This window comes from Siniperca chuatsi, linkage group LG13 (genome assembly GCF_020085105.1).
Source record: "Siniperca chuatsi isolate FFG_IHB_CAS linkage group LG13, ASM2008510v1, whole genome shotgun sequence".
Lineage (NCBI taxonomy): Eukaryota > Metazoa > Chordata > Actinopteri > Centrarchiformes > Sinipercidae > Siniperca > Siniperca chuatsi.
The window spans coordinates 18,813,754-18,826,605 of NC_058054.1; the positions used below are offsets into that span (position 1 = coordinate 18,813,754).

General features: G+C 41.4%; 1 protein-coding gene across 9 annotated transcripts in view; it reads right to left on the reverse strand.

The window, feature by feature from the left end:
• The window catches only part of pde4ca (phosphodiesterase 4C, cAMP-specific a), a 52,926-nt gene that overhangs the window by 27,795 nt on the left and 12,279 nt on the right, over positions 1 to 12,852 (reverse strand). Inside the window, exon 1 of one of the 9 annotated variants that reach the window (XM_044220221.1) lies at positions 11,074 to 11,472. The exons of 4 other annotated variants lie outside the window; for them this stretch is intronic. In XM_044220221.1, coding sequence (XP_044076156.1) covers positions 11,074 to 11,147 — 74 coding nt within the window. In that variant the 5' untranslated portion in view covers positions 11,148 to 11,472. Of the gene's footprint in view, positions 1 to 157; positions 1,060 to 11,073; positions 11,473 to 12,852 lie in introns of those variants that run through there. 4 more of the 9 variants (XM_044220218.1, XM_044220219.1, XM_044220222.1 and 1 more) reach the window with 4 other exon arrangements.

Consider the following 12,852-nt stretch of genomic DNA (forward strand, 5'->3'; position numbering starts at 1 on the left):
ACCATGCTCCTAACTTCATATACACTGCACTGTATAATCTGTATAATGTTACACATGCTGTATGTGTGTGTGTGTGTGTGTGTGTGTGTAAGAGATGAAAGGAGACACTGAGAAGGAATGAAAGACAAAAGGACTAAATGAGACAGCTCTTAATTACCGCCTGCGTTTCTGTATGATGTCAACAGGCCTGTTGACAGCGCACGGCGATCCCCATATGTTCCCACTCCGCACAGTGATACTCCGCTCCACGGAGTAACAGAACCCACAGTTCGTCGGCACACTCATCTTTCTTTAGTCTACTCTCTTTAACTCGTCCTCACCCTCCTCTTCTCGGCCGCTCCGGTGCTCTCCCTCTCTTGGTTCTCCTCAGCTTGTAGCTGCTCTCATCCCTGTAAAACCCGGCCCGCTTCCTCGTCTGTCTCGCTCTGTCGGGCTGTCCAGCTCTCCACGACTTCCCAGGAGTTCTCATTACCTCTGGAAGGAGTGGACACCAGCTCTAGGACCAGTGGATCCAGCTCAGAATGGCTGAAGAGATGCAATCCATGCCACTGTATGCTGGTGAAAATCTGCTTTTCCTTGGACGATTTAAATAATTTTGGAGTGTATTCCTTCCTGAGCACCTGAATTCTGCTTGTGAGAGCTGCACACTCCCTGCTGCCTGTCTGCCTGCCCTGCAGGCTGTAGAAAAAGCTTTTCATCACTCTCAGCAGAACGCCATTAATCGGTCCCCCATATACATCTTGTCTTTGCGCCGGGTCTAAATGTGGCACAACACTGCTGCCCTCTTCCCCCACTCCCTTTCTGTCTGTCTGCTCCCTCTCTCTCTCTCTTACTCTTATTCTATTTCTCTCTCTGCTTCCTCCTCTCCCCTCTGGCTGCTACACCTTTAATCACAGAGCAAACAGAGACCTTTCCTTTCCCTGGGCAAACTTGCTCTCCTGCTCCAGTCTGTCACAGTAGCCCTGTGCTGTATGTGTGTGTGGATTTTTTTGTCCGAGCGTCCCACAGAATGTGCACAGACCTGTATGAGGTGTGTGTGTGTGTGTGTGTGTATGCGAGCAACCAAGTGTGTGCGTCAGTGAGTAAGTGTGTGTGTGTGTAGGCATGTGACTGAGCAAGTGTCTGTCTGTGTGTGTGTGTGTGTGTGTGTGTGTGTATCACACACAAGGGGGAACAAGTTTCAGAGTGAGGTCAGAGCTGAGAAAAGGGGCGGGATCAGAGCCAGCATGGTCCCTGCCTTCATCAAATGTTTTTGCAATTTTAACCCCTTCCTACTCTCTCTCTCTCTCTCTCTCTCTCTCTCACACACACACACACACACACACACACACACACACACACACACACACACACACACGCTGAATCCTAATACAATTGCAGGACAGCACTCTCCCTTTGGGCACAGAACCATTATCCTTTCCAGATGGAGTGTGTATTTGTGTGTGTGTGTGTGTGGCAGGTATGTCTTGTTGTCCATGTTAGGTAAAGAGATTGATGACAGGATGAGTATGATAGGGTATTAGAGTAAGTAGCTCTTGGGACACAGCTTGCTGAGAATGAAGAACACACAAACACACACGCGCACACACACACACACACTTACCCGTATACAGTATGTACTCACGCACAGGCTTAGGCACGAGCATGCAAGGTCACCCATGGCCAGGGGCAGTGTATTTTTGAAGACCAGAAATGTGAAAAGTAAATATGAAACCTTAGCTGGTCGACCTACTCTACGCTTCATATGAAAACATATACAGGAAATATTTGACAAGAGATCAGCAAAATGAGACCGGGGCCATGAATCTACAGGCTGTGTTCCCAGAGACAGATTAAGCCGAGCTCTGGATTTTTAGACCAGAGAAGAAGAGTTTGGGAAATTTCATCAGGACGAGCTGTGTGTGTGAGAACATTTGAGTTACTGGGGGGAGTGTGATCAGTCATCAGTCAGCAGGTTTTCTAACAGTACAGCAGGTGCTTTGGTGTTGCCAAGTCCTTGTGATAATTTGTATATATTAGTGATATATCATTGGGTATTGAATACCAATTTTGATCTATTAACCGTACAATAAAAGCCCTCCCCAGAACAGCAACTGTCCAATCATAGCTTGGCAACCATAACTAGGCACACCTATCAAGCTTTGGATGTCTCCACACACAATAAGAGGGATATTCGGCATTTAAAGAGGTTGATGGGTGCTCTTTTTTGAAGTCTATCCAAAACCAAAAATACAAGAGAGAAAGTGTAAGGACTGGATTAAATTCTGTGTTTATATGCTCTAACGTTCACTGCAATTGTTAGCATGCCTGGCTAACTGGCTTACTACCTACAGCTGTAACCACTTCCAAAGCCAAGGAACACATCATTAACTAACTACATTAGTTTGTGGGGTTACAGGTTACATTAAAAAAGCCCCCTTGCAACTAGCATATACTGTGTAGTATTTCCCCACTGTGTGGAAGCTGCTCCTGGATGCTGTTAGAGTTTAGGCTAACATGTGGCTTTAGCCTCAGTCTTAAGCTTCTATATCTTGTATGTAACCATCAAGTTCAAATTGAAGACCCACTTAAACAAGATTGTCATTTTAACCAGTCAGCAGGCAGCACTAAAAAGCTGAAGAGGAGGTTTTCAACTAGCTCATGGAGCTAACGTTAGCTTAATTAGCTCGCTAGCTACAGCTGATAGAATCTGTCAGTGTGCTGTTGTTTCAGCAAAAATGACAGCCACTGGCAAGAAATGAGAAACTTGTTTTGTCTACCTCTGTCTGAAATGAAGAACCCACTGTTTCAAAAATTACTAAGAATTTGGATCGGAAAATTTGCCACCATTGTAAACTCCATTATGTGCCTTGCGAGAACGGAAAGCTTGGCAGGTGTAGCAGGGCTTGACGAACAGTCACTTGCTATCCAGCTAGCTAGTACACACAAAAAGCATCTCCATAAATGGACGTTCATTTCAAGCTACATTCTGCAGAATGACACAGTACAATTGAATTGGCAAATCAATCAATAGCATCACCTCATCACTATGGAATTCACAAATGTTAGGCAGAGAGACAACAAAAAGCAAGGAAATATAACTGGTAATAGAGGGTCAATAGGTTTCTTTAACATGAACCAGGTCCCTTTCTAAACACGAGAGAGTTTAAATTGCATCACAGGACCACTGCTCCATTACCTACTTATGTGAAAAAGTTGGCTCATATTTTTTTCATATGGCGTGGTTTTATTTTTCAACTTTATATTTACATTGGTTGCGACATACAGCACAGACAGCTTATAACTGCAGTGTGTGGGCGCTCTAAAAGTATTTAATATAATTGTGATGTTATGTAGAATAATAATCCTTTAATATAATACAAAAGTTCTGTGTCTGCGGTAGTCAAGAAAAACTGCCATTTAAGGAAATCTGAAGAGGTGCACACACAAAAAGGGCCAATCATAACCACAAACTCAACAGACCTACAATACTGCCGTATATTATGGCTTTCTGGAGCCTGAATTCAACGGCAACAGTTTATAAATCCAATCACATGACTACAATGAATTAAATGGTAGCTATTTGGGTTTAGCAGGATTGACTGTGCAGGAACAGAATCACGATCAGGCCCCTCATGGTTTTATAAAAAAACAGATATTATGAATACTTTTACTATGAAGTCTATCAATATGTTTAGTTTCACGTCCTCGTCTTCACACTTGTCTTTTGTGATATATACTGTACAAACGTGTGATCTGCCTTTGGACTAAAACCTGAAACTGAAGAAGTAATCCCCAGTGGGATGAACAGTGTCCTGATGCAAACTGGACAAGGGGATGTTGGGAATTGAAATTTACAGCACTATGCTCTTTTGACACATTTTCATGACAGGAAAATTGTTTTCATGTGCAGTTAGAAGAATAAAGCGCTTAAACAACATGGTTCAAGAGTTTTATTCTTGTTATCTAGAGTGGACATGCACACACACTTACCGACACAGGCACACACACACAGACACTCACTGGTTGGCAGTATACCAGAGGACTTCACATTGTTCCATGTATCTGCGTCACCATGGTGGAAGAGAGTGGATGTTTGAAGAAAGACAGACATCAAATGTTTAGTTCTGCTCAGTATCTTCACATCTCGTCTTTAGACAGCCGTGCTCTAAAACGCTGAACGCCAAAGCCAAGACGATGCGGCGAGGTAATCTCTAAAACTCATAAAATAGCAAGGCATCATCAATTCTGGCTGACCCCTCAGTTGTGGGTTTTATATCCATTATTTGCAAAGGGGCCTCATGACATCATGTGTTGGCTACATGGAGGCATGGTGAGCATTCCTGGATAACGAGCTGTTTTTAAGTCAGCTAGGAGCACTGTGTCAGACTTGTTGCCCGTCAGTGGACAGATTGTCTGTTTGTAGTTTGTTTGTAAAGCTAGCTGATCTCCTCCAGCATATTGTCCACTGAGAACCAATTATGTTTGGATTAAAGTACCAGAAAATGGACAAAAAAATATTGTAATAGGATAATCAGGAGGGACTGACACTCAAATACAAAAAACTGGTTTCTTTTAGCTTTATTTTACATTAAAAGTTATAAGTTTTTGACATTTACTGGGAAAGGACAGTATTAACTCGTGCTCATGTGGGTTAATGAACACTGACTGTTCACCAAACCTGTCACTTTGTGTTGCTTCTTTGTCTGAAATTCATGTAGGTCAACAGTGTGATAATGATGCAATATCCATGTTCCATCCATGTGCTCTGTCATGTATTTCTAAGACATGGGTTTGTTTGTTTAAAGTCATTGAGGAATTAAAGTAATTAAAATGAAGCTAAATGTGGAAGTTTAGTGCTCATGTTAAGTTGAATGTGGTGGAAAAAGAAAATCTTGTACGAAGGTAAAATCTCACTAAAGTTGGGTTGTGATTAGGCCACATCCTCATTCAAAAAGATTTACAATGAGGTAAAGTATTAACAAGACAGCTCATTATATTTAAAGAAACATGTCAGTCAATCACAACTAAGACTTGGACTTTGTAACAGTAATGTACATAAACATTTTTTATCAGCTTATTTAAATATTTGTCTAACACCAGATTCTTCTTTGAGTGATTTGACTGAGTGACAGCCTAACTTGATTGTCCCCTTAAACTTCTCTTTTTTTGAAAACAGAAACACTTTTTATTACAGTATAGTATAGTATTATGTATCTGCTTGCTCTAACACTTTATCGAAGCTGTATCATGCTACACTGGAGGGCAGATTTACTAATCAAACCAAGTTTTCAATTTTGTGTATTTACTAACAGTGATGATATAAATGCACAGCCACAGTCAAGTCAATTTTGAATGCAACTAAGCCTACGCTGGGCTGCGTTTGTGCAGGTCTGGAAAGCAGCAGAGTGCAGAAGAAAGTGTTCTCTGCTACTGACGTTGAAATGTTAAAGAAACCAATAACATACAGTATTTTAGAAATACAATCAGGCAGTGTTTAGGAAGGTCATATGAGAAGAAATAGCAATTTTAAAAAAGCAATCAGGTCAAAAACTGGTCACGGATCAAATTAAATGATTTGAATAACTGGAAAATGGTAAAGGTTGGAGGCATAATGTTTCCTTTAACACACTAAAAAGTGATGAGCAATTTGGAAACGCCCTCTGATTTCTCAACGCTGATGATGTCTCATCAAAACAAATTAAAAACAGCTGCCATGCTTACAAGTGTTTTTACAAAAGTTCTTACAAATTATACACCAGACCGTATATTATAGAAGCAGTGGGTCTACGTAGAAATGCCCCGAAAGATATACAGTATTGCATTAACCCAAGCATGCAGTTGTTTGCAGTGTGTGCTGCTTTCCTCTTATTATGCCAGTATGAAACTTTTGTGTGGCTGCATAAAAAAATATGAACAAATATTATTTGACTCGCTAGTGTCTGAAAAAGCATCGCAAAGCCTGAGTAAATCAACCTCCCAATGTTATGTTGCTGCATCATTTCATCAAATGGAAACATTCTAAATGTATTGTGCAGTTTTACAGACACGTTTTCCTAAATTAAGCATGTTTGCAATCTATGGAAACTCTGGGATCACCACTAGAATTTACATAAAATAACTTTGTATTGGTTGGAACCACGCTCAGCCGAACAACGCGTGTTTGTGGAGGGACCCAGCGTTAGATACAGCAGAGTTCAAGAGGTTAAAAAAGCAGCTGCAGAAGAATTAGGTACACAAACACACCAGCACGCACACAGGCATATTCACATGAGCAGGGCCCATTTCCACTGTAGTTTTCTACATCTGTAACAGGATCTCCAGGAAGAATTATTCCCCAAAAATGACTTCCCTTACTAAGAGAAAATGGAGTACAGAAGTACAGGCTTGCAGCGCGCCTCCTCAAAAGCAGTTCTTCTGGTTATTTCAAATTAAAGGCGATTACCACAAGGCAGGAGAAAGGCAAACATTTCTTCATGGTGCAAATGTCATCTAAAATACTGTGTACATAACAAAGCAGCAGCAGCACCAGGTGTGAGCATGTGGCTGTTGCTAGCGGCCTATATTTAACTGAGTCTCGGTGATGTCTAACGTCATGTTACAGCCTGTACTGTAGTAAAGGCTATCAGCGTGTCGCCTCATGATTCATTAGGCTGCCATCTGCTAGCATGACGGCGGGGTTTGGGGCTCGTCTGATTTGGGGATTGGGTGGATGACAGACTTGTACGCACACATGCAAACGCACACACTCACAGTCACACTCATACACAAACACGCAGCCCAAAAAGGCCAGGACATACGCACATGGTCGCTCACTAATGCATGCACGTGTACGGGGGACATGGACACACACTCAAAGGCACACATTAAATGCACATTCAGATGGTCGGTGCACACACCCAGGGAAGTGTTTGTAGGAAAAACAAGGGCCATGAAATGCTCAGTCACAGCAACCACGTCACCATTTCATCCCTGATAAAATGCAACCTAGCTTATACACACTGACCCACTGTGTAGTCCACAGTAAATGTGTGTCCATAATTGTTTTGTATGGTTACTGTATATGTAATAATAGGTGTAAGTAAGACTAGTTGTACATGCAGTACGAAAAAAATCAGAAGATGAGAAAATAAAAACCTTGAATTCTCCATTTTGGCATCATGTGATAATGAATTACTCATCATGGATTGTTTAATGTATGGGAGAGGACAACATCAGCTGTTACGATACATTTATAAAGTACAAAACTGGAAGTAAATTCTGCAGGACAAAAATGTACTTAAAATTTAAAAAATTATAAGATATTATTATGCTCAGCGTTTTTGGTCAAACAAAATATTAATATTAATTTAAAGGGTTTATTCTACTTTTCATAAAATCAATGTTCCATGTCTGTAGTTAAAATTTTATTTGCAACATAATTTGGTTGTAATGGTATTTCCTCTGTACCACATTTCTGACACACATCTCTCCTGCTGTATACTGTTGCCTCAAGTGGCCGATGTACAAACTACTCCAGTTAAATGTTACAAACCAGTAAAGCGGCAGTATTAAGTGTGAAGTCAGGTCCATTTTATTTATATAGCCCAGAATCACAATTTGTCTAAGAGGGCTTTACAGTCTCAACAACATACGACACCCTCTATCCCCAAAGGAAACACAGGGATACACCTGAGGAAGGGCAGAATGAATAAATGTGCAACAGGTGTCATTTATACAGTGTATACAGAAGTAGCAGTAGTAGAATTACAATATGGTGAAAACGAATGACAATATTTAGTGAATAAAGTATATATAAGTGTACAGAATTAAAGAGTTTTATAGTGTAAAAGCATCAATCTTAAACTACTGTACTTTTGAAAGAAAAAAAGGTGAATAACTGTTAATTCTGCCACATTATATCACTATAAATGTATAACTTGACATCTTGATTAAACTGCTTCAAACACATCCCTTTACATTACCACAACCCTCCACAGCAGTATGAAAGTCTAATTAGTGACAAATGGCCCATTTCCAGCAGCCTAAAAATAGAATTATAATCTACCAAACTGCCACATCGTTTTTCCCCCTATATCCAACAACTGCTTGGTCTGCAAGAGGTCATTGCGCTCTAACAGACTCTGAGCATAACTTAGTCGGTTTCCCCCTCTAGTGGTTACAATGAACAGTCATCCTGATACTGCTATATGACACACTCAGCACCAACAACTGAAACAAATGAGTGGATTTTTTTTTTGTTGCCTGAAATGCATTTATTCACCAATAATAATGTGAGACAAAGCAACACTTTTTGATTTATCATTTTGTTCTACCTAACTAACTAACTTTCTGATAAGATTTGAAATGTATTGAACATTTTTAAAAATAATTTCTTAGAATCTAATGTCTGAGGCTACCTCCCTAATTCTTCTCAGACTAATGACTTCAGTAGCAGCACATCTGATCTGTTCAGGACAGTTATTGGAAGAAGAAAAAAACATTTAAAATGACATTTCCTTTGAAGTGTTAATCTTTTTCCTCTTTTTCTTGTTGCTACACTCTCTCTGAACTTTGGATAAAGGAAAGACGCCTGTGTCCTCTCACAGTGTGAGTAGGAAATACAGTAGAGTTGCTAGTTTTGAATTTCAGCAGTGTTAGTGCTGTCCCCAGCTGCCAGCCTCAGAAATCAATGAGGCTCTGGAGGCGATTGGGGAAATCAGTCATGCTGAAAATATGGAGTACAGCAGTGACGCACACAGCAGCCAGCCCGCCACAGCCACACAGGCCCTATTGACTAATCTGGGTGTGTGTTTAGGGGGGGCTGGCAGCTATATTGGGACCTCTGACATTGACACTGTTGCCCTTTGCTTGGATGGCCTCACTAGACACTTTTTTTGTTTTCCTCATTATTTTTTCAGTCACAATCATTTTCTGTCTCTCTTCTCTTCTTTGACCACTTCGGAAATATCTTTTTATTCTCTTTTCACTCTGTAAACCCCCCACACACACACACATCTCTCGGTCTAACTCTCTCTGTCCATTCATTATCTCTGCGCTAAAAGCCGCACTATCTCGACCCGTGTCCTCTCTATCAATTCTTCACCACCCTCTCGTCTGTGCCTTTACCCTCTTTGTCTAAATTATCTCTTTTTCCCATTCGGTCAGCCGTTGCGTCTGTCTCTCTTGCTCTCACTTGTCTCTTCCCATCGTTCTCTACTTCAGATAAATGGCATCTTCTCAAACCGTCACAAGGTGTACGGATGCAGCACCAACTATCTTGTCACGATACTGACTAAGAGCTCTCCAAATTTGTCCAGCTTAATGCATTGACACTGTGTTGTTTAAATGCACCACACCACCAGAGAAGCCATAAAAAACATTGTTGAGAGGGTTACCAGTAGTGTGTGAGTGTGTGTGTGTGTTTGTGCTAGTCAGAGGGTAGGATGAATAGAGCCTGGTACTGTTAGTACAAGTGAGGATAAGAGCTGTCTCTATTGTGATGGACACACATGGATTACAAGAGACTGCTTTGTCTCAGTGTGTGTGTGTGTGTGTGTGTGTGTGTGTTGCACAAGGCCAGAGAAAATTATGTATTTACATTTAACTAATACCTTCACAAGTACTACTACTGCTGTAACACACCCACATCTTCTCCATCACATACAGTAAATACATCATTGTCTTTACTGAAAAAGAAAAACAAGTTTTGAACTTTGCTTTCTGAAGCTCCCAACAGTGACTCCATTTCAGTACTGTTTTGTGTTTTTTTCAGCCAGGAAGCTCGATGTACAAATCAGGTAAAGAGAACAGAGGCTTGTTTTGTTCCCTTCTGCACTTCTATATCTGTGGCTGTGGTCTAAAATCTCCTGCTTTGATCTCCTCATATGATCCAAACAGGCTGGAGGAGTTCGGATGACACTCGCGAGGCACATGCCTCATGCCCAAAGTTCAGAAAAGTTTGCCGCACCGCACTGAAAAAAATCCCACAATAGCTCTAAAATGTTTTTTTTCCCCTTCTTCTTTCGGTGCAAGGAAGAAGAGGGTGAGACTTTATGAATCTGTGCAGCATTTAAAGCATATTTTAATGATGCATCTCTGATTGTGAGTTACAATGCATTTGGAGTCACGTTCCTGTGTGTGTATATTCATATGCTGTGTGTGCCTATGTGCGTGTATTCTTTCATGTATCGAGTCTGTTTTTAGTCTCTGTAAACTTACATAACGATGTGTCCTGCAGGGATCTCATGACAGCTGTAGTAGATTTGATGTTTTTCCTGAAACCGGCCTGGTGATTACACAGTTGTATCAAGTTACAACTACAATTAAGTCTCATCAATCAGAAAAGGGAGCATGTTACCATGATTTACCTCTTGGAAGTGAGTTCATTTGACACATTATTTTATTCCTCTGTTTTGTTTCCTAGAGGACAAGATAGAAAACAGAGAAACCCAAAAGTCCTGGACCACATGACGGCCGTGCCGTGCCTAAGGCGGACACCTCGGCTTGGCTCAGGTCCATAGACCCCAAGGAAGGACATCAGTGGACAGAGCCATTGATCCACCATGCAACCCCAAGGCTTGCAACGCCAACCGCAGCAACAAGCGCACCAACAGCAACACCCACCGGCTTTACCACAGCACACATCGAATCATTTGACAGATGTTGTTTTTTTGGTGTTACACATCGTTTCAGTTAAACTGGTTAAAGGAGAGTCACCACTAGATTTTGTTAACTCTAAATCAAACCAAACCAAACCAGTGCTTTAATGAGATCTGCAAAGAGATTAATTTCCATGTCAAAATGTTTTCTATCTTAAATAACTTTTTAGATTTTATGTCATCTAAATGGTACTCTCAGGTTTGGAACATAATAAAACACATAAAAGCACCAGATAAACACCAACACTATGACATTGCAATACTACTGTAAACACTGTGACAGAGCAGCAGTGTCAAATAATTCCCGACGAGCTGAAGACGGAAACAGGCAGTACATGCCAGATACAGTGAAATCAGCTTTCTGATACTTCCTGAACATCTGCAAACACATGTATTATGTTGCCTTCACTGTAATCACAACCACAAAACTCTCAACTCACAACCGGATACGTACCCAATGCAAGAGTGTCTGCGGGTGGAGAAGTTGCCGTGCATCTTCCTTGAAAAGCGAGAGTCTTTGTTCATCATTTTGTTGGCAGGTTCAAAAAGAGTTGGGTTGAGTTCAGAGGGGCATCAAAATAGCAGCTTTGGGAGGCGAGGGGTAAACAAAGTGAACTTCTGTGGCGTGACCAAAACCCCCATGCTGTTATAAACCAGAAAGCTGTCCAAAACGTTGCCTGTGGTCACAAGTTATGTCATCGGGAGACAGGTCCCTATGACAGGACGGTGCAGGAAAAACAGGTCCAAGAATGACAAATGTAAAACAATGGCAAGATGCAAAACACAGGAGTGTCATCAGCTGCACCTGGTAAGAGCAAGAAAGAAAGTGAACGCAACTGTAACTCAGGCCTGCTGAGCCCCCACCCACCCCCTCTGTATTTATTAGATAAAACTTAATAGCTAGAAGCGATTCACTTCCAGGTCAGTGCAGAATCAACGGATCAAAGTGCACCAAACTGGAAATTCAATTTGCAGTTCAGTTTTTGGTCCCGGTGTTAAGGATATGTCCATTTGTTTTTGTGGAAAAAGAAGAATCAAAAAGGTTCAGCTCAGTGTGTGTGTGTGTGTGTGTGTGTGTGTGTGTGTGTGTGTGTGTGTGAACAGCCTAAATAGGCAAAGAGTCCTGGCTGTTAGAGACCAATCACAGAGTGAGTTAGAATATCATCTCAGTGACAGTGAAAGTATGGGGCCGAATCAAATCAAATGAAACTGAGGATAGTGTCAGCTGTCAGTGCTCATCTGGGACTACTTCCTCACTCGTTCTCCTTTCAGCTCACCACAAACGTGCCAAGATAAACACTTCTCTAGTGTGTGTGTGTGTGTGTGTGTGTGTGTTTTCTCTCCTCGAACTCCTAAATAGGAAACAGAAAGCTTGAATTCTTCCAAATACGCTGCAAACTGACAAAACCGAATTCCTCAACAATGGGCCCCAGGTATTTTCTGTCTTTAAAAATCAGGTCCGACAACACTGACACAAAGCTGTCCATTTGAACATAGGGATGCCTCTGTGATGCTACACCACCAACACTGAGCAGAGTTATTCTTAGTGGGGAAAAAAAGTGAGCTGGAAAGAGTGTTATAATTCCATCAGATGCTCCCTGGAGTGGGCCGTCCCATGTAGTCCCTGTCAGCGGGCTATAACAGACTTCTGCTCTCTCTTCTCTCCTCTCCTGAGAGTGGTGGGACCAAACTCCGGCTTAAAACAACAAACAATAACGCTATCTCCCCAGAGAGAGAGAGAGATATTGTGGAGGGAGAGGGAAGGGGTGGGGTGCTGCGTGGTTGAGAGAGAGAGAGAGAGAGAGAGAGAGAGAGAGAGAGCAAATTGCACAAAGAGAGAGTAAAGAGAGTGACATTGCATGAGAAGGTGAGGTGAAAGGGGGGGAAAGTGCTATATTATTATTATAAGTATTATAAGTATATGTATTTTTCTATGAGAGGGTGTACAGTTCCTCTTTTCATGTAACCAGCCTGCCTCCATGCCAGCAGCAACAATAGTTCACTGGTCAATCGATACTGTATAATAATATTGTGTGTGCGCACTTTTTAAAAAAAGGTGATTTTCTTTTTTAATATCGAGTTCTCTTCTCATGCCATGACATAATCCATCTGATCCGCTCAATATCTTCTTCACTGTTGAACAAATATTTGGTGTCGTCACATACATGACATGAAAATACTTGAGAATACATCATTTTTCATAATGTGATGTGAGGAGCAGACAGGAAGTGTC